The 26,014-nt window shown below is 46.6% G+C and overlaps 1 protein-coding gene across 6 annotated transcripts; it reads right to left on the reverse strand.

Moving 5' to 3' along the window:
- Positions 1-274: 274 nt before the first annotated feature.
- On the reverse strand, positions 275-25,077 carry ANKLE2 (ankyrin repeat and LEM domain containing 2). Of its 6 annotated transcripts, none has more exons than XM_081544412.1 (13): positions 24,847-25,077; positions 16,294-16,764; positions 14,264-14,458; positions 12,686-12,879; positions 12,418-12,606; positions 9,507-9,629; positions 7,642-7,708; positions 6,136-6,308; positions 5,295-5,401; positions 4,010-4,200; positions 3,080-3,716; positions 2,392-2,523; positions 275-2,033 (listed from the first exon to the last, which is right to left on the reverse strand). In XM_081544412.1, the coding sequence occupies exons 1-13, from the start codon at positions 25,031-25,033 to the stop codon at positions 1,811-1,813; spliced, it is 2,889 nt and encodes a 962-aa protein (XP_081400538.1). In that variant the 5' UTR covers positions 25,034-25,077; the 3' UTR covers positions 275-1,810. The 6 variants fall into 6 exon arrangements, with proteins under 6 accessions (XP_081400538.1, XP_081400536.1, XP_081400540.1 ...); XM_081544410.1 differs by having other exon boundaries at positions 14,252-14,458; XM_081544414.1 differs by having other exon boundaries at positions 24,654-24,876.
- Positions 25,078-26,014: the final 937 nt, after the last annotated feature.

Here is a 26,014-nt window from a genome sequence, read left to right on the forward strand (position 1 = left end):
AGATTGATGTTCTGTTTAACCCAAACACTGCTTAAGAGTTTGCTAAAAAGGGCACTTTGCCTGGGCACAGTTGAGAGAGGTCTTTCTGAAAGCTTAGAATGATTACCACATGGTTTTAAAAATAATTTATTCCATTAAGTAGTTTTAAAAAGATGTAAAATCACCACGGGACACATGATAATGCATTCAGTGGAACCAGGGCCAACTTATATAAACAAATGGAGAAATAATCAAAGGTCTAAACTTGAGAAAACAGGAACAGCAGTCTGCAAAGTTAGGGCACATCCCTACTTTAATTTCCATCTGAATATTTATAACAATATACAGAACAGCATGGTCAAATTTTAGAGAAAACAGATCATCACTATTACTACATCTGTGTTCTGATTTCTTTGAGAATACAGATGTCTTTTAAAAATGCCATTTGGTTTGTAGAACAGAATGTATTTTTCTTTTATGTCTAAGTCATCTGCTACACAAGTGAGAACACCCTGTGTAACAATCTTTTGAAATTTCAAACCTTAATCTCGGTCCCGACATTCCTGACCTGTCTCTTGTTATTGTGTGAAAGAAATAAGCTTTTTTTTTAAACATAAGTTTCAATTCAGAATCTTTACAAATAAGAATCTCACTTATGTCTACCTCCTATCACTGTATAGTCTCAAAGAGTAAGTTCAGGAGAATCAAAAGTGATTTATAAAAGGCACTGGACAGCAGACACATTGGTAGTTTTCACTTGGAATCAAACACTGGCAATGCCCCCAGAATCCTGCTGTGAGTGGTCACTGGTAACACAGGAGAAACAGCCCTCAGCTTGGCTGCAATGTCCTAGCCCTCCGGGACGCAGAGCTCTGTGTGCGCAGACCCTCCAGCAGGTATGGCCCAGGGGGAGGGAAGACAAACCACACTGAAAGGACAGAACCGGATCAGATATTTCCTCCAAAGCCACCCTTTTGTCTCTACTAAAACGTGATGCTCTTTCATAAAGCAAGTCCAACTGAAATGCTTTCTAAAATATGGGGTACACCTCAAAACCAGGGAACAACATTCAAGTTACTTTATTACACCGCACTGGCAGCTACATAAGGTGCACTGTGAAAGGCCAAGTGCTGGTGAGAAAGGAAACACCCTCCAAGGACCGCTGGTGAGTGAGTCCTGTGTGAGACTATTCACATGACTCCCAGCAGCTACCATTTTTCTTCTAGAAAAAAGCTAGTTTCATCTTCTGGTCACTCACTTAAATGTCTTCAGTGACTCCCAACTCTAAGTGTCGCTGCAAGTGTCCGACACACACAAGGCTCCTTTACCCCCGGATGCCCACCTTGTCAGCATCTGATCAACTGGCAAAGCAGAGAGGATTTTCTGTCATGAACTAGAAAGTCAAAGACCCTCCCCAGAAAAGGCAGAGGCATAAACTTCACCTGTGTTTCAGGAAAAGAGCAGAAGGGGGCACAGCACTGTCGAGGGAGGAGGGGGCTGCCGCCTGTGGGGCACCCCAGCCTCTCTGGCGCCCTCTTCCCTTAAGTGTGCACCTGGGGCGGCTAACAGAGCCTGTTTGTAACCACACTGAGGGTTTTCAGGAAATCTCCATGAGGTGCGTTCACCTTCTCTCCAAATAACAGAAAGCTAAATTTTATACAGAATATTTGCAATTTCTAAAATTCTTTTACTCTCTAAATAAGGACTGATAAATTAATCAGAATATTATTTTGGCATGTGAAACTTCAGCAATAAACACATTACTTTTCTTAAAAACAAACAAACAAAACAACGAATAACAAACCAAGAACCCCAGCAGTGTGCAAGGGCCCTACAAGGTGGCAAGCTGGGCCAGGCGTGCCATCCGGCGGAGGTGGCCCCCATTGGCGGGGCTGTAGCGCCCGGGGCTGCCCAGGCCGGAGGCGTGAGGAGTGGAGACAGGCTTCCCAGGGCTGCCGCCTGCGGGGCTGCTTCTCCCAGGGCTGCCGCTAGGAGGGCCACTGACGTCCAGGAGCTGAGACTTCAACTTCCCTTTCAGCGAGGGGCTGGACCAGCTGAGGAAACCAAGAATGGGCAGTCAGCGTGGACAGCTGGATGGGATGGGGCGACTGGAGGTCACAGACAGGATCTGGGCCCCTGCCCCCAAGAGAACACCGGCAGAGGTGCTGCAAGCCTGGGAGCCGTGGGCCCTGAAGACTGAAAGCTCATTACCATTCCCCACACGAGTGGCATGTGACCCTGAGCAGAGGAACCTGGGCTACTTCTGTCCCGTACCCACTTATCAGCAGCACCCTTCCACTTTGTCACCCCCAGCCACACGTCAGGGGACTTCCCCACCAACTTGGCTAACAGATCTGACTGTGTGAACTTCCCCACGAATCTAGCGACTCTGGCCCCTGGGCCCGTGGGTACCTCTGTCTGTCCGAAGGCGAGTAGCAAAGGACAGTGCTCCTCCACCTGTGTATGGCTGGGTACTGGCAAGGGTCCACGTCCGCGCACTCCAGGGCTGCCAGAACATCCCGATCCAGTTTTGATGGCTCTTCTCTAGAAGGCACGAAAAGAAGCAGAAACCTTCATGATTACACCCAGAAATCCAGCGCCACTGTGTCCATTACCACCACCGCAGGCACTAGCTGCAGGCTACAATCCAGGTCGGGGGTGGGGGTGGGGGTGAGGGTGGGACTAGCACGGGTGGGGACAGCAGAGGGAACGTGCTGCCCACAGGGAGGAGACCCTGGCCCCAGCCCTGCTGGCAAGATGCACTCTGCGTATTACCACCTCCAGGAAGACAGAGCAGAAGAGGGAACAGGCCATCGGCTGGGCAACTGAGACTAACCCCAAGATGGCCTTTCTTCCTAAAATTCATAGGACAGCTCAGTCACAGTGGGAAGTACAGTGGACGCAAGGAGGAGCCAGGAAGGAAAATGCCATCTCCCACTGGCTTAGAGGACCAATGAGGATGGATAGAAACCCACCAACTTGTGAGACAGATGGAACAAGTGCCTGTCAGGCTGGCCGGGGTGGAGGGAAGTGTCCGAGAATCATATTCGCGCCTGGGCCCACCACCCCCCAACACACATGTGTGCTCCCCAACTCATACCCAAAAAGGAAGAGCCTCTGGACAGGCTCCTTCGAGGCGGGAACCTCCGAGGGCTCCGAGCCATTGCCATAGCAGGGCTCGTGCACGGAACTGTCCAGATTCAGGCACATGTTAGCAATTCCAGCAGACATCTCATTTTCTGTCCTTCCTTGGTTATTTCCGAGTCTATCAGCAGCAAGAGGTTCTAACACGTCACTTCCTCCTGCGTTCACTCTTGATGTCAGGATCTTCTTATCTCTAGTTTTCACTCTTTGATTTGGTGTCTTAGAAAAGCTACTTTCTAGATTCTGCAAATTCAATTTATCAAACTCAACAGTCAAGCCAGAAACGGGTGACAGGAGGTCTTCCTCCCCACTCTGGGCCTTGGGCCTCTTCCCACCCACGGTCTTGCCGTCCCTCAGGGGGCTGCAAAACCCATTCCTGCTGCTGTGGGGACTGGTTGGGGCTGAGGCTTCGATAAGTTCTGTCTGCTCCAAGGGGAGGATGTCACACCCCAAGTCTCCAAAAGCAGCTGCCCTGGGCGGGGTGTTGTTTCGAGCTGTGTTTTGCCGGTTTTTTATCTCTTCCAAGCTCATGTCATCATCTTCATCTAGAAACGCCCTCACAGAGATGGAATTGCTGCACTTCCTGTGACGGCCTGTGAGGGAGAGAAAGCAGCTCTCAGAGGTGTTGACAAGGGGACTTCGGGATGTCACCGTGCATAGCACAAACCCTGTGACAAGTCACTCCCATATTCAAAGCCCCCTCCTCATTGTTTGAGACAGAAAACCTTGGAAAAAGTCAAGCAGGACCTTGCAGACAGAATTACAGGCCCCAGGCCCAGCTGTCCCCCCTCACAGGCAGGAAAATGAGAAGCTACATGTTCCCAGAGACCTGGCCACAGGACAGGCTGCCAGTCTCGCCAGCCTTGGACGCACCGTGTGTCCTTACCTAGGGCTGAGGCGTCCTCCTGGCAACATGCTGCATTTTCTTCCATGTCTTGTAGGTGCTTTTTGCCTACTTCCTGCTGAGTAAGGTATTCTTCTAGCTTTTGCAGGCCTGCCTGGGAAGACAGATCAACAAAACAGCCCAGAAAGTCCCAGTATTCGACCCAGGGATACCCCAGTTCATGAGCCAGCTCCCTGTAAGAATAAAGCAAATTAACCAGTTTTGAGAGCAGAAATAAAACTCACAGAACTGACTACACAGAAAAGAACCACTTTATGCTGGAAGTACCCAAACTGCACTTGCAACCTTGGTTTCATTTTATCCTAAATTTGGGGCTGAAAGAGTACGCTTAACTTCCTGAAGTAGCGCCCCCCTCACAGGGTAAGACTGTGCTACGGAATGAGTCAAGGTCACGGGTAAGAAAGGTACCACTTACAAACAAACCATTCCACTCACACCAACACTCACAAGAGATAAAAAAGGGCAAACTGTAAAACTCCACTAACAAAGAACATTTTGGTTTTCATAAAACAACAGTACAAAGTTGAAGACAGTTCTGGTTTGGGCCAGACATAAATGTTTAGAGGTCCTTTTTAAGTTGTGAACTTAGAGCTGGGCACATATTTTGAGAAAAAGTTCTAAAACCATCCAGTTAAGCATTATTTGATACACTGTAAATTAGCTTCTTGATTGTGGAAAACACTTTTCAGGGACGTCTTTCATAGTAGTTTCTGGCCACGCCCTCCTCTGATATTTTATTTTCTCCTTCCTTGTGTGGCTCCTTTCCCCACACACCCTCAAGCCCCTTGGACTTGACTGCCGCGAGGGACTGTTTTCATGGAGCCTTGCTGCACAGGCTGCAGTGTACACCTCTGCAAATTAGACCTTAGTAAATGGCACCCCACTCCAGTACTCCTGCCTGGAAAATCCCATGGATGGAGGAGCCTGGTAGGCTGCAGTCCATGGGGTCGTGAAGAGTCGAACACGACTGAGCAACTTCACTTTCACCTTTCACTTTCATGCACTGGAGAAGGAAATGGCAACCCACTCCAGTGTTCTTGCCTGGAGAATCCCAGGGACGGCGGAGCCTGCTGGGCTGCCATCTATGCGGTCGCACAGAGTCGGACACGACTGAGGTGACTTAGCAGCAGCAGTAGCAAAAAGGCTTTAAAGTCTCCCAGTAAACACTTCTGGGAATTACTGTTGTGAAAGTCCCAATCAGCACACCGGCACACAGCACACAAGACATCACCACTCGGCTCTTTGTCACTTCATGCTCTTTAAGTACCTTCCCACTCTCTCAATGCCTCTTTCTGGATCAGATTTCCTGACACTGTGGAAGAAGCCTGCTTTCTCTCGAGGTGGGGTTTTCCAGAGTCGGCGAAAATCTTCTGCCTAGAACGGAAAGCGTGTTGAGCTGTGCTGTGCACCCACGTCAGCAGGCAGTGCCCCCCGACCCAACCCCAAACACAGTGCAAGAAACGTGCCCTCCTGACCTGTAGCTAAGGAACCTCAGCTGCATCGCTGTAGAGGCCAGGAGGGACCATGGCAAGGTCTGGGCTGGGCTGAGGGTCAGAGTTGAACCAGGAGGCTTTGAGGGAGACCCTACAGATCTGCTACCCAATAAATGTGTGTGCTCTTTATGTTTCATGCACCTGAATCTATTCCTAACATTTTATAGTTTAAGGTAATAACTACAGCTTTCTTTTACCAAGAGGAAAGAGTGCATACGGGTCAGTGTATGAAGTACCTCCGTCTGGAAGGTGAACTTCAGAGTCTGCAAGTGAAGTTTCCTAGTGACAGCGCAAATCCAAGGACACTGGAATGGGCATACGCTGTGCAAGGTCCATGGGCAGGGATGGGGGGTGCAGGTAATGCCAGCATGGGGAGAATAAGCCCGGGTAAACCTCATTTCTTGGGAGCACCACTTGTCACATACTTGCCCTGGCTAACAATAATAGGGTCAAGACACTCTTGTTCCTCCAGGAAAGTTCTGAAGCCTCACCGACAACTCACTGGAGTTTCATGAGACCTGGTCTCCAGGACCAACCATAAAGCAAAAGGCTGGAAAAACAAAGCACTCCTGGTGGGGACAGCCAGTTGTTCCAGAACCTTCCACAGATGCTCACCTTGGATGGACTCAGGGGCCCTGCGAAGGCTCGAAGGGTTAGAACAGGGTCTTTGGGGAAGCCTCCGGTGTGGCCAATGTGAGAGACCTCGCCTGTCTGGTCTGAAGACCACAGCTCCCCGATCACAGGAGAAGACGTGTCCTCTGCCCTCAGGAGGGGCACATAGTAGTGACCTGGGAGGAGAAAACACATGGGGCTAGGTGATGTGTGTGGACAGCTGGCACCCCAGTGGCCGTCAGGCCCTGGGAAGCAGCCTGAGAATCAGCTGGGTTATTACCCCACAGGCCCTGCATGCCAGTCAAAGATGCTAACAGTAAAAGGCTGAGAAAGCTCCGGAGCCAGAGCACCTGAAGAGGGGTCGGTCTGCACCAGACTCCTGCATCTAACGAGCCCCACGCTCTTCCTCTGCAGAGAAATAAGGAGGAAAAGAAAAAAGGAAAGGGGAGCAGCAAACACATGCTCGTTCCCAGGTTTGTAGGAGGACTGAGAGGTGGGATCTGTGAACCAGAGCAACTGAAGAGGAGCTGGAGAAACCTTACAAAGAAGATGCATTTCAACCTCCATCCTCCCCCAACTCCTATTCTGTTTCATATGTTACAATTTTGTTATCACTGAACACATTATCTCCAAACAGACCTGGAACCATACACTTTGGTACAGAAACTGGAAAGGACAAAGGCTGTGAGGCTATAGGGACAATGTGGCAGGAAAGCACCAAGGACACCACACGAGCGATGGTGGTGGCCGCCGGGGGCTCATAAGACCTCACACCAAGAGGCCTCACCGAGTCCTGCACTAAAGAAACCGCCAGGGATCTGGGCAGGAATGGAAACCAGAGAGAAGTAGATCAAGACGAGCACATAGGAGAGGCAAACAGCTTCCAGTATCTGCAGCAAGGCCACTGAGTGAGCTGCTGCCAACTGCTCAAACTCCCTGGAAACAACACACAGGAAAAAAGGGGTAGGAAGGGGGGCTTTCCACTGCCAGCTGCCCTGAAGCCTGCAGGCTGGCTGGGACACAGCCTGGGAGCTCTGGACCAGAGGCTGAAGGCCCCAGGAAACCGAGCAGGAAGGACTGCCCCATAGGGCACGGTCTGAGAAGCCCTTGGCCTGGAGAGTGGTGATCCAGGGCCGGGAGGTTGCGGAAGTGGAGACGGGGACAGCCTGGCCAAAAGGCGGAGGAGGACAGGGAGCCACCAAACAACTGACATAGGGGCTCCAGGCAGGCCTCTCCCACCTTCTGGCTGCCCTGCAGGCTGTGGCCAAAGAAGAAGGGCCAGAGGCACCTGCTTCCCAAGAGGCTGCAGAGGTCAAGGGGTGAGGCCACAAGTAACAGTCAAGTGACAGACAACTTGGTTTCCCAGAAAAGGGAGGCGGAACCCAGGGTAGTTCTGAGGGGGTCCCAACAGCCCCCTGGCTTCACTCCTACATACAAGGCGGCCTAGATGCTGCCAGGACCTTCTCCACGGGGGATCTCCTCACTCTGTGCGCCCACTCCCCACCTTACCCTTTAAGTAGTCTCGAATCCGCTCCTTCAGTTCCACAGATTTGTTTTTGCTTCTTTCACAAATTACCTATTCAAAAAAAAAGTGAACACTCTGAATCAAATTTATCAGTTTTCTTATCATGAAAATCATTTTTCAGAAGCAAGTATTAAAGTCAACACAACAAGGATAGATCCTAACACTGAGTATTTCATAAAGCCCATAATAGAAAATGTTTAACAGTGCAATCTTCCTTCTTCAATGTTTTGTAAAAGCTCCAAGGGGCCAGGACAAGGAGAACAAACTCTGAGATTACAGATAAATTTTACCTTCTTTCTTCAGGCTATCTACATTTTCTAATTTTCTGCAAGGAAAGGAAACCTTAAGGTGAACCATCAAGTCAGAGCAGACATGTCCACACCTCAGGGATATACACTTCACTGCCTGGGAGCCTGTCTTCTATGGTTTGGCTGGACTGAAATACAACTTCTATTGAACAGGGACATAAATGTTTCATTTTTGCAACTACAGTAATCAATGTTCTCAGACATTAGAGAATTGTGAACATTTTAGCTACAAACAATAAAAAACTAATAACCTTAAAATAAAAAGGAAGGAACCACAAAATTACCATCTCCTCCAGCCTGTGAGAAAAACAAACTACCACTGCACAGTGAACCCTTCAAGTAGTGCAGCATTTTTTTTAAACTCTGTAACTGATTGTGAGAGATGTCCAATGCTTTAAAGACGTGTCACCACCTACTGTATAGCACATGGAACTCTGCTCATATTATGTGGCAGCCTAGATGGGAAGTGAGTTTGGAAATGGATACACGTATATGTATGGCTGAATCCCTCAGCCAGTTCACCTGAAACTATCAAGGCTATCAGCATGATACAAAATAAAAAGTGAAACAAAAATATGTCACCATCTTACATTGAGAAGACACACACACATGAACACATAAAGTTGAGTCAGATTTATCCAAAATAATGGTAATTTCTGAGTTGCAGAATTGGCTGGTAAATTTTATTCTTTTTATGTGAATTCTAAACTTGCTACAGAAGTGGGTGCAACTTACATAATCACAGCAAATGAAAAGGAGGTGCCACTGCCAGAACAGGATCTTACAAATTCTATTTCCACAGGGTTGGCAGGTCCAAGCCAGCCAACGGCTCCTATGCATGTTACAAATTAACTCGTCTTCCAGTTCTTTCAGGTCCACTTTCCTCTCTCACTGCACAGAGGCACTGCTGCCTTCTCTAAAGCACATTTTGCTCAACTGCTGACATACATCCTGACAAGGCCTGGTTCCTAAGGCTTGTATGGGCCAGGTGAGAATATATAAGAGGGCACAGGACAGCTCCTGGTGCACACTGAGCTGAACACACAAGCAGCAGCAGCGTCTTCATCATCACATCATCACCATCTCCATTATCCCTCACCAGTTACCATCATCCTCACCGTCGTATCACATTACCACCACCACCACCATCACCACCATCATAACTGACGCCATCCTCACCATCTCCATCATCCATGACCACCACCATCAGCAGCACAAGCACTACCTCCTATGTTCTCTCTAACCCTGGTGAGCTGAAGGATGCAGAGGGAACTTGGCAAAACACAGTGAGCCACTGAGGGCAGCTTGACCACCCATTTCAGGAAAATAAAATCTGCAAACTAGGGCACTTCACTCCCTCTTGGCTCTATAGAGGCATCTTCTTCAGAGTATATCTTAGACAATCAAGGTTCTATTGCCATAAGGCAAACACATTCACACAGTTACTTGTGTCTTCACGGTAGCTGTGGTTGCAGACCTTGTAATTTTATACATTTTCATTTCTAAAACTATGTAATAAGAAGATTTTAATAGGCACTTACGTCTTCAGGTGTTTTATCGTATTTATTCCTTGGGTTTTTTACAATCAAAGGGTGTGAAGAAAGCACACTGACCACATCTACGTTTCCAAACTTACAAGCAAAATGCAATGGTGTATCGTAGCCCTGGGAGAGATGCAAAAGAAGAACACTTATATACACTTTTTTCGTTCATAAAGTTTTTTCAAGTTATTAAAAATAAATATTTAGTACAACAAACAAAAACCCTTAAAAATAAAAGACTATAAAAAGCCAGTGTCTTTATAGCTGAAAAGTAACTGGCACACTAGCATACACCCTCTTTATGCCAGGGTGTTAGCCCAGCTTAACACTCCGTTCCTGTGTGGCTGTGGGGAGCTTACAACAGAGCTAGGGTGTAATACCTGGTCAGCAAACAGCAGCTTTAACAACTCAGGGCCCAGTACAATGTCTTAAAATCAATGCTCATAAGGTAAAACAAACAGATAAAAACAAGATCTAGAATTGAGCAAAGCCCATGATTTGGTCTGTACTCAGAACTCTCTCCAATGGCTAGTATTGCAGTAAATGAAACTCTCCCCTTCTGACTCCACGAGGTTTTTCAATTCAATCCCTCCCCAGTCTCCCCACAGACCAGCGGGCCCCTGAGCTGTGGAGCCACCACCCCTGGCACCTTCACTTGGATGGCCACAGACTAGGAGGCAGTTCGGCCAAAACAGAACCCGCTCAGGTCCACTTGCAACCACCACACGTTCCAGACCTCGGGTTCCTCCCTCTACACGCCGCGCTGCATGCTCTGAGCTTCTCTCCCAGCTACCTAGAGTCCCAAGGGTCCTGCTGCCCACACCCACACTCCCAGCTCCAGTCCCCCTTCTCCAAGGTGACCCCAGGCCCCTGTACAAGCAAATACCCTCAGGGCAGCTCCACCCCTACTCTGCACCTTCTAAGGTCATCTCACTGTTCCAGGAGCTGCTGACACCGCCTCCGGCTTTCCCACACAGTAAACAGCCAGGGCTCTGCAGACCACTAGGCTCTGCCACACACACTCGCCCCACTCAGCACAGCTGTAGACACACAGAAGAACGATCAGAGCTGGGCTCCAGTAAAGCTATACTGACTGAATGGGACAGGCTGCCCCTTGCCAGCCCTGGCTTGACTGCCTTCTCCCAACCAGGCCCTCCCCGGTCCACCGTCTACCTGAACTGCCTCCAGCCCTGTGGCCAAGGCTGCAGCATCACCACAGCTCCCAGCCAGGCCTGGGGGGCCGGGGCCACTGCACATCAGGGCCAGCTGTGTTCACTCAGTGTTCAAGATATCCGAGTGCAAAGTGCCCTCCACACTTCCCTTCCTTCTGGCTACCCCTCTTTCTCAAGCACATAACATCCTTCCCTAACCTGCTCTGAGCTTTAGCAGCTTGACCCCAGTCACTCCCCCCACATCTGCCAGCAACTTTCATTCCCGCACAGCTGGGGGGCTCTGGGTCCTCTAGCCACTCCTGGCTAATCCAGCCTCTCCTCCACACTATACCCTCTGCTGAGCCCCTGGGCTTGGAGGTCAACACTTTAAGTGATTCCTACTCTCAGTGCCTCGTGGTCAAAGAATGGGATCTGTAACACCTAATTTCAGGAACTTATCCAGTGGTCTCTGTGGACACACATGCATGTTTTCAATGAGCACTACACAGGCATGAAAAACACTGCATTATACTTCCAGCAGGGCACACGGGCCTGCATCGCATCAAGAAGTCACAGTTCCCAACTGCACTGTCACACACCCTGATTCAGTTTGTTCACACTTAGTCTAATATACTATGATTTTGTTCCCTCTGTCCTATTTCACACTTACTACTGCTTTCATGTAACCACTGTTTTCTCTTTTATGCTCTTCTTTAATTTTGCCAGCATGGCCAAAATTTTTCCTTTTGTCCTTTTCTCTCTTGTGAGAAAAGTCATCCTTGCTTCCAGTTCTGCAGTTCAATGTACCATATTCAATATGTTACAAAATAATCCACTAGGCTTTCTTTATTTCCTCTCCTGCCAACCACGACTTCTCAAACTCCTAGGTTTCGCTCAGAATTTACAGGCCTTGGCTCTCAGCCATCATTGGGTTCTCCCTTATATAAATACGTAAAACTCTTCTGTTTCAAGAATCCTGACTTAAGCCTTATGCACCATTAAAAATCACCCCACTGGGGGCCTCCCTGGTGGGTCAGTGGTGAAGAATCCACCTGCCAATGCAGGAGATACAGGTTCAATCCCTGGGTGGGGAAGATCCCATGTGCTGCAGAGCAACTAAGCCCCTGCACCACAACGACTGAGCCCACGCTCTAGGGCCTATGAGCTCCAACTACTGAGCCTGCATGCTGCAACTAGAAGCACGCACACCTAGAGCCTGCGCTGTGCAACGAGAAGCTTGCGCACTGCAACTAGAGAGGAGCCCCCGCTTTCGACAACTAGAGAAAAAAGCCCGAGCAGCAATGAAGACCCAGCATAGCCAAGATAACTGAATAAAATATTTAAAAACAAAACAAAATCACCCCACTGAACATTTTAATCCCACAGGAAATACTCTTCACATAATGTTAAATGGAAAAAACAGACATACATAGGACACTAGACTGTAAGGCACCAAAACCTTTTTACTTCTTTCTCCCTTTAGCTTTGGGGCATTCACTCCCCCTCCTTTCAGCTCAAGCCTTTCTGAACAGAGGCCAGGAGGGAAGTGCCCTGGGGGCGGCTCCACCCTGGTTGAGACCCCGGGAGGCAGGCCAGCAGGGCGCTCTTCTCAAGTGTGAGAAGAAGTCTGCTTCCAATCATATCTTTCTAAGTTCTCCGACCTCAAGGAATGCACCTCTCCTCTGAGCTGATGCAGCTCAAGGACACGGTAAAGAAACATCCAAATACTGTTTCCACCCCGGGATGGCTACGAGGCATACCACTCTGTCCGGTGTGTTGAGGTACAGGTCCACCACGTAGCAGATGCGCTTCTCCAGCATGTGCGGCTCGTCATCCGGGTACATGAGCCGCATGAACTCAGGATTCTCCAGCGTCTCCAGGGTGAGCTGGCACACAGCAGCCTGGTTCTCTTTGGCAGCCACATGCATGACATTGTACCGACACCCTTCCTGAAAGAAAATGGCAGACTCTGAGCTTCGCTTTTATCACCTGCAGTCTTGATGCTAACGATGCTAGAAGTAGGTTTACCTGTACGATGGTTGGGTTGTCCCCTGAACCAATCAGATACCGGGGATTACTCCAGATGAGGTCGGAAAAGGTGTCTTCATCTCCCTTCTCCACAGCTTTCCGAAGTTTGGCAGTGAGGTCTTGTGTGCGCGGATTTTTATAGCTGTTTGCTCGCTCTTTGCTTGCTGTTTCTGACTCAGACAAGTACAACCCATCTGTCATAAAGAGACAATTGAAGAACATTGAATTTCACAAACATTTTCTCATCATCCACTATGTGCTTCACTGAGGGCAAGAAAAATCTCTCCCGTAGAGGCTGATGTTCTACTTGGGAGTAACAGGTTAAGAAACAAGGACGATTTGCAGCAGCCAGACGCGTGTCCCAGCCTCGGGCAGTGAAGAACAGGCTGTGAAGGTCAGCAAGGGGAGGAAGGATATGGGCACATGGCCAGGGATGCAATCCACTCCTGCACGGGACCTTGCAAGTGCAAGGAGCATCCTCAGCAAGTCAGCAAGTCAAGAGGAAGGTCTACTGGCTGAATCACAACACCTGTGGGTGTGTGAAAGCCATCTGAGGAACTGTCACCAAACATGAACAGGGAAACCTCTAAGTGTTGGGAATCATCCTGGCTTCCACGGAGGAAGAGCCTCCATGAAGGGATAGAGGAGGAGGCACACAGCATTCTCGATTCAAGGCCAACTGTCTGCAAGGAGAGCTGCTTGCTTCCTTAGGAACCCCAGCCAGCTTGTGAAGCAGGGCCACTGTGAGCTCACGGAGGGGCCAGAATGAGGCTGGTCCACTGGGGTTTTGTATGATGCTGACAGCAAAAGCCCCTCACAAGACCCTGGTCCTGAGCTGGGAGAGCAGTGGCCAGGTTTCCGGTGGACGGCTCCCGCAGGCAAGCTCAACTACTGGAGAACTGTCCGAGGCAAAGCAGGTACCACTTGGGCTTCCCTGGTGGTGCAGAGGTAAAGAATCCTCCTACCAATGCAAGAGATGTAAGAGAATGCAGGTTTGACCCTCAGTCGGGAAGATCCCCGGAGAAGGAAATGGCAACCCACTACAGTATCCTTACTTGAAAAATCCCATGGACAGAGGAGCCTGGCGGGCTACAGTCCACAGGGTCACAAAGAGTCGGACACAACTGACTAAGCACATGCATAACAAAGTGCTTTCACAAGTACAGGTACAAGCAAGGACTATGGGTCTTAGAAGGTGTAGCTTCAGGGCGGAAGTAGATAGGCCTCAGCATCTAAATAGGCCTAGAACCCAATAGGCTGCAGGAGAGAAAGTGCAATAGGAGGGACAGAACACAGGGCAATGGAGGCCCTTTTGCTGCTTCTCCCACGGCTCTGTCAGCTTTGGGGCCTCAACAGCTGCCTGGCCCACTCAGCTCCTGTTGCCTCAAGCTGGATCAGCCAACTGACCCATCTCCTTGAGCTGCTCGGTGGCCTGGGCCTCAGTTCTCTACTCCCAGCACACTGGACTTCTCTCAAAGGTGGAGGAAACTAGTTACCAAGAAAGAGGGTGTAAATACCCAGAAGTAAATCAGATTAATGCCAGATATGAACTGCTGTATAAGTGACCTTTTAACCTACCATTGCTAAAGAGTGGTGCCGTTTTCACAGGAGAAAGTGGTAAAGAGGTTTTGCTTGGAGGAGGGAAATAATCACAACTTCCTCTGGCAAATTTCTCAGCATCTTCTCGGTTTGTAAAAGCTTTAAATCGGGATCCTTTGTTCATCTTGACAGCTTGTAAGGCTTCCTTTTTATCTTCATAAACGTGAACCCTTTCTGTATGGGAAAAGCGACAAAGGAAAATCAGAGACGATTAACTGGAGCCCTTGTCACCTACCTCACACTTGAAGCCCTGGGTCTGTTAATTAACAATTTTTACCCAGTAGCCTGATTTTTCTCTCATTAGTATTTCAGATTTTTAATCTTCAAAAAAAAAAAAAGGGCTTCAGTTAGCAAAAAGAACACAGTAAGTTTGATCATATGAATATGCATGGTTATAAATGATAAATATTTTATATCTATATATGCAGTTTTTACACCTAAGGATATAAAAATAAAATTTATGGACCAAAAATCTAAATAATTTTAAAAGTAAGTCAAAAAACTATGATTATTGGACTTCCTTGGTGGTCCAGAGGTTAAGAATCTGCCTGCCAATGCAGAAGAGATGGGTTCAATCCCTGCTTTGGGAAGATTTCCACATGCCATGAGGTAAGGCAACTACTGGAGCCTTTGCCCTAGAGCCTGTGCTCTGCAACAAGAGAAGCCACAGCAAGGAGAAGCCCATGTACTGCAACTAGAGAAAGCCCAAGTGTAACAACAAAGACCCAGCACAGCCATAAATAAATAAATAAAACACACACACACACAAAAAGGGTACTAGATATAAAAATAAGACAGGTTTCCCTTATTTGAAAAGACCAAAAGAGAAGTTTAATAACATGCAGTATAGCTGATGGAACAAAAACAAGATACTTGTTTTCCCTTTTCAGATAGACAAAAATGTACATTTCATATTATAGAGAGGCTAAAAAGTCACTCATTCATAGCAAATAGTAATATCTTTTGGAGGACCGTAGCTTTCAGTTTTAAAAATGCATGCCGGAAAAAAACACAAAAAACCTTTTGACCTGACACTCTTACCAGTTTTATAAAAATAAAAATAATGTACATACATACGTTAAATGTAAATTAAAATATATTAAAAATATAAAAGTAATTAAAATTTAAATACACAAATAAAACATAGTAAGCAGGGTCTGGAATGATACACAAAACAGTAAGATTTGGGTGGGGAGGAATAAATTTTATCTTTATAGACTGCTGCTGCTGCTAAGTCGCTTCAGTCGTGTTCAACTCTGTGCGACCCCACAGACGGCAGCCCACAAGGCTGCGCCGTCCCTGGGATTCTCCAGGCAAGAATACTGGAGTGGGTTGCCATTTCCTTCTCCAATGCATGAAAGTGAAAAGTGAAAGTGAAAGTGAAGTCGCTCAGTCATGTCCGACTCTTAGCGACCCCATGGATTGCAGCCCACCAGGCTCCTCCGTCCATGGGGTTTTCCAGGCAAGAGTACTGGAGTGGGGTGCCATTGCCTTCTCCTATCTTTATAGACTACACATACATATATAAAATATATATATTATGTACACTGTCTTACAAAAAGTAACTTTGTTCTGATCAATATCAAGCTTTCATTACTTCTTTTCAATGCTATTTTAGTCTTATTTAAAATTACAATTCTTTAATGTTGAAAATTATAACTTCACTGGCCATTTGCATGCATTAATATAAAAGGTGGTCAGGTTACAGAGAATTAAAAAAAAGGGAGGGAGATGATTAATCAAAAAATGGAGCCAGTCCATAAATATTTATAAGTGAACTGTATCTCCATAGAATCCAATTTCCTTAATTTCTAAAAATTCCTATATAGATTTACAAAAAATTCAGGAGCATTCTATATAAAAATGTGAACAATGGTTAGTTTGGAGGAATGAGATTATGGGGATTAAAGTCTTCTTTCTTCTCTTCTGTAGTCTGTGATTTTTCAAAATCCCTCTCCCCTGATGTAAATGAACCACCTGTGTAAGAGACACCCTACTGGTCACATTACCATTTCTTGCCGGGGTGTCCTCGAAGGCCGGGCACACCCCATAGTACAGAGGTGCCTCTGCAGAGGCCCTCAGAACGGCTTTCTGGCTGTTGACGCTGCCCGAGGCACTGAAGAGCGCTGAACAGGTCTTAGATGTCACGGCGTCTTCCTCCGGAGGATTCAAGCCCACACTATAACCAAAGTCTCTGTCTTCAGAAAAGCTGACCTGCTCAGCTGGGCTCCCTACTGCAGACTTCACAATCCTTTGTGTGTCCTGGCCCAGCAACGGGGCATCTGCGGCACCAGGGTTGGGCGGGTGTGGAGGCAGTGTACCATGCTCTAGCAAAGTCTGAGCCAACTTTTTCTCAAAAATGAACCTTGTGGTTGATGTAATGGGTCCACATTTCAATCCAGCTTTGACAATCTCTTCTCTAAGCTCATCTGGATTCAGGAGCTTCAATCGCGCCAAGATGGTATCCATTGTCATTTCACCTAGGCCCAAAAGAACGAAAATCAATTTGATGGCTGTAAGTACATCTCCTCTTAAACAAATTCAGCAAAGTTGCAGGATACAAGATTCACGTACAGAAAGAAATCTGCTGCTTTTTTATACACTAATAACTACCAGAAAGAGAAAGTAACAAATCCTGTTTAAAATCACATCAAAAAGAATAAAATGCCTAGGAATAAACTTAACTATAGAGGTGAAGACCTGAAGACCCGTGAAGACAGACATTTCTCAAAAGATATACAGATGGCCAAGAGAGACATGAAAAGGTACTCAACATCACTATTAGAGAAATTCAAGTCAAAACCACAATGAGATATCACCTAATACTGGTCAGAATAGTTATCATCAAAAAGTCTACAAATGTCACAGGGTGGAGAAGATGTGGAGAAAAGGGAACTCTTGTACACTGTTGATGAGACTGCAAAATGGTAGAGCCACTATGGAAAAACAGTACGGAGGTTCCTCAAAAAACTAAAAACACAACTACCATATGATCCAGCAATTTCACTTTTGGGATATATCTATCTATACACACACCCAAAGGAAACAAAAACACTAATCTGAAAAGATATGAGCACCCCAATGTTCACAGCAGTATTCACAATAGCCAAGCTACAAAAAAATGAAATTCTGCCATCTGCAACAACATGCAAGGTCTTGGAGGGTATTATGCTTAGTGAAAGAAGTCAGACAGAGAAAGACAACTACTATGTGTAGTCACGTGTATGAGGAATCTTAAAAATAAAACTAGTGACTACAACAAAAAAAGAAACAGACTCACAGACAAAGAGAACTAGTGGTTACTGGTGGGGAGGAAAGAGAGGGGTGAAATCTGGTATGGGATTAAGAGATGCAAACTACTATGTACAAAATAGACAAGGAATAAGGATAGGTTTATATCACAGGAATTATAACCATTATCTTGTAATAACTTTTAATGGAGTACAATATGTAAAAATACTGAATCACCATGCTGTAACCTGAAACTAATATGATATTGTAAATCAACTATACTTCCATTTTTTAAAAAAGTGGCAAAAGAGCTGGCTTCAAGGAATTCCCTGGCTAGGACTCCATGCTTCCTTTGCAGGGGGCTTGACCCTTGATTGGGGAACTAAGATACCAAAAGCAACACACTGTGACCAAAAAAAAAAGGTTGACTTCAAAGCTTCATCTCAATCCATTATTTCCCCATATTCTTTGGAGTCTATGATACAATCTGATCACACCAATATTCTAGGGAGGCCAGTACGCTGCAGAGACAGGTGCACCACTTGTCGCCAGTTGCAGTGTGCATGCGTGTGTGCTAAGTCACTTCAGTCATGTCCAACTCTTTGTGACCCCATGGACTGTAGCCCGCCAGGCTTCTCTGTCCATGGAATTCTCCAGGCAAGAATACTGGAGTGGGTTGCCATGCCCTCCTCCAGGGGATCTTCCTGACCCAAGGATCGAACCTGTGTCTCTTCCATCTCCTGCATTGACAGGCAGGCTCTTTACCACTAGGGCCACCTGGGAAGCCCAGCTGTAGAATAATTAGGAAGAAATCCCCAGGAAAGCAACTGGACAATGTCCATCAAAACTCCAACTCCAGAAATTGATCCTACAGATACATCTGTACTTTATTCCATACATGATGAGAAATTATGCAAAGATTTAAACAGAAGAGCCACACAGATAGCTCTGGAAGTCATTTTGCTAATATTGATGACAAATAGCTAATGTTTAACATGTGGGGGGATTCCCAAGTGCCTGGTTCTATCCTAAGCACTCTGTCTGCACTAAATTATTTAAAATTCACAGTAACTCTGCATGAAAGTTTATTGCCATTGCTCACCCCTGCTTCACAGATGGAGATCCTAAATCAGAGAAGCTAAGTGACTTGTTCAAGTTATACAGTCACCAATCAAATGGATGTGAACTGGAGCTGGAGCTTTCATCAATACATTTAGAGACAGAGCAGATAAATCTATGGTACAGGTTTAAGTACGGTCAGCTAGAATTGGGAGAAGGTAAAAAAGGACAGAGTACAGGTCACTGTTGCAGTTACTGGGGCTGGAGGTGAGGGCTCAGACTAGAGAAACAGGACGTCTTGACTACAGATCAGATGTCAGGGGTGGGGTCTGGAGGAACTGTAGTAGGCCTATAGTAATACCTAGATTTCCAGTCTAGATGCCTAGAAAGCGATTCTCCCTGAGGCAGAGAATATGAAAGATCCAAATGGGGATTTACGAATTGAGCATTAGAGACACCCACTGCACATCAAGTAGGCATTTTGATTTTCAAGTCTGAGATTCAGAAGACGTTCAGAGTGAGAAAAACAGAGCTGGGTGTCAAGTGTACATAGATGGGTGCTTAATCCTTGCCTCAACACCTTGTCTCCATTCACTGGCCTGTCATGAAGCGAGCAGAGAGTGAGCTTGGACTCAGTAACAGCTGAATGATAGTTATTTCCGTATTTTTCTTTTTTAATAAATGTTTATACCACCCTTCCCCCCACTCACACACTATAAGACTTCAAAGATCTTATTTTAAACAATCAATGTATTGCACAGCCCCCTCTAGAGCTGCCAAAGAAAACGAACGGGGAGGCCAACTGACTACAGGAACCCATTCAGGGAGCGCCCCTAAGGGGAGTCTGAACATTAGGTATAAGGTCAACAGATGTGATAAGGGGCTGGCATGAGAAGTACAGGACAGGCTGAAGCCACACGCAAGGCAAAGTAGGGGCAGGGAGGACTGGGGCAGATGTTATGAACAAATGGAGAGAAACTCCACCTGATCCTGATAATATTCTCTTTTGCATATACCATCCCTGTGTCCTGACTCTAAAGCTATCTTTTAAAAAAATTTATTAGACTGATGAAAAAGTAATTGCAGTTTCTGACACTGAATTTTAAATCATTATAACTAGGCTCAAACACACCTTTATTAATCACAATAGGAACCATTACAATGAACACATTTTTTTCCAATGAGAAAAAAAAAATCCATTCTTCATGACTCAGCGAACTCTTGGAAAGCATTTTCTACCTCCCGCTGGTGTGGAAGTGCTTTCCCTGCAAAAAGTTGTTGAGATGCTTGAAGAAGTGGTAGTCAGTTGGTGAGAGGTCAGGTGAATATGGTGGATGAGGCAAAACTTTGTAGCCTAATTCGTTCAATTTTTGAAGGGTTGATTGTGTGACATGCAGGCAGGTATTGTGGAGAATTTGGCCCACTGTTGACCAATGTCAGCTGCAGGCGTTGCAGTTTTCAGTGCATCTAATCAATTTGCTGAGCATACTTCTCAGATGTAATGGTTCTGCCAAGATTCAGAAAGCTGTAGTGTATCAGTCCAGCAGCAAAGCACCAACAGTGACCAAGACCTTTTTTTGCTGCAAGTTTGGCTTTGAGAAGTTATCCTTCTTGGAACTTCTTCTCGGTACAACCACTGAGCCAGCTGTTGTATACAATCCACTTTTTGTTGTATGTCACAATCTGATCAAGAAATGGTTCGTTGTTGTTGAGTAGAATAAAAGCTGACGACACTCCAAAACAACGATTTTTTTTATTTTCGGTCAGTTCATGCAGTACCCATTTAACAAACTTTTTCACCTTTCCAATTTGCTTCAAATGCCAAATGACCACAGAATGGTCGATGCTGAGTTCTTCGGCAACTTCTTGTGTTGCTGTAAGAGGATAAGCTTCAATGATTGCTCTCAACTGGTCACCGTCAACTTCTAACGGCCGGCCACTAAGTGCCTCATCTTCAAGGCTTTTGTCTCCTTTGCAAAACTTCTCAAGCCACCACTGCACTGTTCGTTCATTAGCAGTTCCTGGGCCAAATGTGTTGATGTTTCAAGTTGTCTCAATGCTTTATGGCCCATTGTGAACGCGAATAAAAAAAAAAAATCGCTCAAATCTGCTTTTTGTTTAACATCATTTCTATAGTCTAAAATAAATATAAAATTAACAGCAAGTAATAAGTCATCAGCAAAAAAAAAGCAAGAAACACACATTAAAATAACATAACCATACGTATTTAAGAATGTATTCCAATATCAATGGCAAAGTTTAACAATGCAAAACCGCAATTACTTTTACACCAACCTAATATTTTTAATCGGAGGATAACTGCTTTATAATGTTGTAAAGATTTCTGTCATACATCAACATGAATCAGCCATAGGTATACATACAACCCTTCCCCTCTTGAACCTGCCTCCCACCTCCTATCCCTCTTGGTTGTCACAGAGCACTGGGGAGAGCTCCCTACATCATACAGCAAATTCCTATCTATTTTACATATGGTAATGTATGTTTCAATGCTAGTCTCTCAATTCCTCCCATCCTCTGCTTCCCTGCTGTGTCCACAAGTCTGTTATCTATATCTGTGTCACTACTGCTGCCCTGCAAATAGGTTCATCAGTACCATTTTTCTAGATTCCATATACATGTGTTAATACATGACATTTGTTTTTCTCTTTCTGACTTAAAACTTCACTCTGTGTAACAGCCTCTAGGTTCATCCACCTCACTAGACCTGACTCAAACTTGCTCCTTTTTATAGCTAGCAATATTTCATTGTATATATATATATATACACACCACAACTTCTTTATCCATTCATCTGTCAATGGATATCTAGGTTGCTTCCATTTTCTGGCTATTATAAACAGTTAAAGCTATCTTTTTAATATAGGCTAATCTGAAGGGGGTTTTGTCCTTGTAACCAAGTAAGCCATGAAGAGAACAATTACATTATATCACTAACTGTGTGACCCTGAGCAAGTTATGTAAACTCTAAGCCTCAGTTTCCTCATCTATAAAACAGACATAATAATAGCTCTACTTCTTAGCTTAACAAGAATTAGATAAAATAATGCATGTGTTTGACACTGACAAAGTATCCACAAATGTCAGGGATATGAGGTTATTACTAAGTAATACAAGCTTATCAGCCTTGCAGAATACACAGTATACTAGAAAGTCAACTTGAATAAAGACAAACATATATCCTCTGTTACTGATATTCTTAATACACAAATATTTGCTCATGTGTGGGAAAGAAAAGATAAAGCAGAAAATAATGAGACTAGTTAGCTTCAGAGGAGGGTGGGAAACAGACAGGAAGGCCAGAGGGCAGGGGAGAGGACATTTCTGAATGATTTTACATGTTCTGACTTTTAGTAACACGTCTGTGATTCACATACACAAAAACTATGTAAATCAACAGATAGGGGAGACCTCCAAGTGGAGGAACCAAAACAAATGTGCTCATCAGTATTACAAGTTAGTAACATAATGAATGGGAGAAGGAATGTAGCCACTGGAAAATAACATGTGATGCTCTCCTCTAAGGGTAAAGACAGGAACGGTACACAGACACTCTAGCTGGAAGATGGGTTTTCACAGTGGTATAGGTTAGCGATTCTGAAGTTTTTTGTGTGTCCTCTAGGTATCAGCAAATAATTGGATATATTGTGGCTGCTGAGACTCAGGCTCCTCACTGACAGAGAAGGAAGAGGCTACAACAGGCCTCAGAAAATTTCTGTAAAGGGCCGAGAGTAAATTTTGAGGCTCTATTAGCCAAAGAATCTGCAAACACTCAATAGCCATAGATGAAATATGGCTGTCTTCCAAAAACAGGTGGGAGCCAGATTTGGCCTGTGGGCCATAGTTTGCTGACCCTTGGGCTCGAGTTAGAAGTATCTGCAACATGTCCATTCATTTGATAGAGACATAAAGACACAGATTAAGAAACTGAGGCAGGTCTGCAGACTGTTTAACACTTCCTACTAGCAGTATGATTACACAAGATCCTAACATTTGGGAATCTAAGTGGATGTAATACAGGGTTTCTTTAACTCTTTATTTTGTATTTTAATTATAAACACAAGAAGTTGAAAAATGGTACAGAGAAGTCTTGTGGACTCACCATGTGGCTTCCCTCAGTGGGACACCTGAAACAGTGCATCCAACCCAGGCAGCCGAGCCTGGCACTGCACACTGAACTAACCGCACCCTCACCAGGTTCTGCAGTCACTCTCCTCTTGTGTCTTTGTATGTAACTCCGTGATCGCTTACCATACGATTGTTTATCACACGAATAGCTTCACACAGACAAGCTAAATTACTGAGCTGTTCTATCATCACAAAGATCTTCCTGCCAACCCTTGACTGTCATATCCAACCTCCTCCACTGTCCCCTACCCATGAAAACCAGGTATCCTCCGTTTTTATAATACCTTCACTTCACGTTATACAAATGGAATTATACACTACAGACCTTTTGAGGTTGGCTTTTTTCACTCAGCGTAAGTGAGTTCCTGATGGATCAACAGTTTGGCCTCACTGCTGAGCAGCATTCCACAGCATGAAGGTGCCAGTTTTATCCTTCAGACACATCTGGGCTGTTTCAGTTTTTAGCAATTACAAATGAAGTTATAAACGTTTGTGTAAGGGTTTTCATGTGAAAATAAGTTTTCGACTCTCTAGGATAAATGCCCAAGAGTGAAGTACAGGTTCACCTATTTGAGAAACTGGGAGTTTGACTTCAGAATGGCTGCACCTTTAAAACTGGTGGCTCAGATGGTAAAGCATCTGCCTGCAACGCGGGAGACTGGGGTTCAATCCCTGGGTTGGGAAGATGCCCTGGAGAAGGAAATGGCAACCCACTTCAGTACTCTTGCCTGGAAAATTCCATGGACTGAGGAGCCTGATAGGCTGCAGTCCATGGGGTCGCAAAGACTCAGACACGACTGAGTGACTTCACTTTCACTTTTAAAATTTCTACCAGCCGTAAATCTAAACAAAAATTTCTACCAGCAGTAAATGACACCCAGTTTCTCAGCACTTCCACCAGCATTACCAAATGTCATTAGTATTTTTTATTTTAGCCATTCTCATAGGTGTGTAGTGATATCTCATTGCAAATTTAATCTGCAATTTCAAGACTGGCTAGTGATGTTGAACATCTTTTCACATGTTTATTTCTTCGGTACCATTTTTGTAATTTTTTGTCTGAAGTGACTTAGAAATATGTTAAAATTTTTAAAAGAACTTAATAAAATAAGACACTCCAAACTGTAATTTCTTAGCCTCTGGTGGCTCAGACCCTAAAGAATCTGCCTGTAATGCAAGAGACCAGTGTTTCATGCCTGGGTCGGGAAGATTCCCTTGGAGAAGGGAAGGGCAATCCACTCCAGTATTCTTGCCTGGAGAATCCCATGGACAGAGAAGCCTGGCCGGTTACACTCCATCAGGTTGCAGAGTCTGACAGCGGCTTTCCCTTCACTTTTCAGACCCTACTGGCCCCACCCGTCTTCAGTCTTAGTGTCTGCATAGTCTCTCGCTGGAGCATTCTGCAATGGGTTTTCTGACACAGTGATGACAGTGTATCCGGACATAGCAGCACGTTATTTACTAAAGATATCACCTGAAACTTTCTGAAGGGGATGAGAGAAGGTAAACAACCAGAAACCCAACAGGCTGGAGGGCAAGCTGGACCTCGTGTCAATAGGCCTGCATCTCCACACGGCTTCTGCCTCGGACTTGTCATCCCCGCCGAGCAGGACCTTCTTGAGGCCTGCTCCCTCAGCCGTAAAAACTAAGTAATCTATAAGGACCGCTGCAGCGCCGAGAGTTCTACGTAGGGTCTGCTGTACTTTCTGCTAATAAAATTCTATCTCCTTATCAGGGTACTTGAGAAACTGTTGTTTATCCTCCAGGAAGAGACCAGACTTGTGGGCAACGCGGCGAAAGAAAACCGGACGAAGGAGGATCTGGGATGCACGCAGGGTGCACACTGCCTTCTCGGTCAAATCAGGGGGCTCAAACCCACAAAACTGGGCACAGACGTTCCCCCGGGCGTCCAGCTTTGCGGCGCTCTCACCGTCTGGAAGTCAAGGACTCGCGCGTTTTACTTCAGGTCTCTTCCCAGAACACCGACTCAGGCCGGAGAGGGGGATCCAAGCCCGAAGAGGAGAAGCTCGGGGGGACCCGAGCAGGGGAGGCAGGTGGGAGAAGAAGGGAAGGAGGACCCAGGCCCGGGCAAGTGAGCGGGCCCACCGGCGAACCGGCCTTACCTGGATCGGGGGCTGGGCCCGCGGCCGCGCGGGGCGGCGGGTCTGGTGGACCGCTCTGACCCAGGCCCCGCGGCCGCCTGTCCAACCGCCGCACCAGCCAGCGCACCGCGATCAGTAGCACCGAGGCGCCCAGCAGCTCCCAGGCCAGCGCCGCCCACTCAGTCGCCGCCAGCCGCGGCCACAGCATCGCCACAACTCGCCCGGTTGCCCCCGCCGCCGCCGCCGAGGCCCGCTCGCCCGAGGACCCCGCGCGCCGGGCTGCCTGCACCACTGCCTGACGGCGCCGCGCCAGGGAGCAGCCGGGGCGGGGCCGGATCCGCACGCGCGAGACAGGGCGCTTGATCCCGCGCCGGCGCCCGGCGGTCCGACAAGGGAGCGCGGCCGCTGCCGCTGCGCCTTCAGGCTCTGGGCGCGTGAGGGCGTGGTCGGGCAGTGGCGCGGGCAGCCGGCACGCGGGGTCCTCGGGCGGGTCTGAAGACGGGTCCACAGATCCCTGAGGCCCGGGCCTGGAGCCCTAGAAAGAGGTTCTCCCGGCGCTGGCAGGTCTCCGAGCGAGTCCCTGGGGGCTGGGAGGAGGTTGTGCTGGGGCTTCAGGCCAGGCCCGGGTTCCATTCGCGGTGGAACCACAAATGAACCGCTCTGGTTTCTCTGTTGCGCTAGGTGGAACCGCGGCTGCTTTGCGGTTCAAAGCGACCAAAATCCTACAGGCCAGCTCCTGGTATTTTACTTACGGACGTGCTTTCAAACAGGGTTTCTGACAGCTTGTGATTCTAGAAAACAGGTTTCTTCGTGCACTTTCCAGCTGCCGCATGACTCTGTTACCGAGTTGAAGCTTGCTTTGCTCGCGCAAGGCAGGCCCGATGAGTCCAAGAGACGAGGTGTAGTGGCAAGGAATAAGAATTTACTTGGAGAGCTGTCTGAGAAGATGGCAGACTAAAGTCTCAAAGTAACCATTTTGTCGGGATCTGGATGGCATGGTTTTTTTTTTTTATATAGGCAGAGAGAGAATTAATGAGGAACTAAAGTCAAAAGGCAGAATAGAGAGGGAGAGGTGATGAGGAAGTAAAAAGGGCCATCAGTCTTGCAAAACATCTCTGGAAATGGCCAGTCTTTGGAAGGGATGTGTTAATCTCTTCTCTCTTGCAGCCATGCACAGGTGGGCAGGGTC

The sequence above is a fragment of the Giraffa tippelskirchi genome, chromosome 11 (assembly GCF_054371585.1).
Source record: "Giraffa tippelskirchi isolate mGirTip1 chromosome 11, T2T-mGirTip1v1.2.pri, whole genome shotgun sequence".
NCBI classification, from domain to species: domain Eukaryota; kingdom Metazoa; phylum Chordata; class Mammalia; order Artiodactyla; family Giraffidae; genus Giraffa; species Giraffa tippelskirchi.

Excerpts from the sequence above, each read along its gene's own strand:
- ANKLE2 (XM_081544410.1), bottom strand. The coding sequence starts at position 25,033 with ATGCTGTGGCCGCGGCTGGCGGCGACTGAGTGGGCGGCGCTGGCCTGG. Across the intron at positions 14,459-16,293 it reads GGACACCCCGGCAAGAAATG|AAAGGGTTCACGTTTATGAA; the intron begins GTAATGTGACCA and ends TTTCCCATACAG. Across the intron at positions 12,880-14,251 it reads TAGCAATGGTAGGTTAAAAG|ATGGGTTGTACTTGTCTGAG; the intron begins GTCACTTATACA and ends TCTTTATGACAG.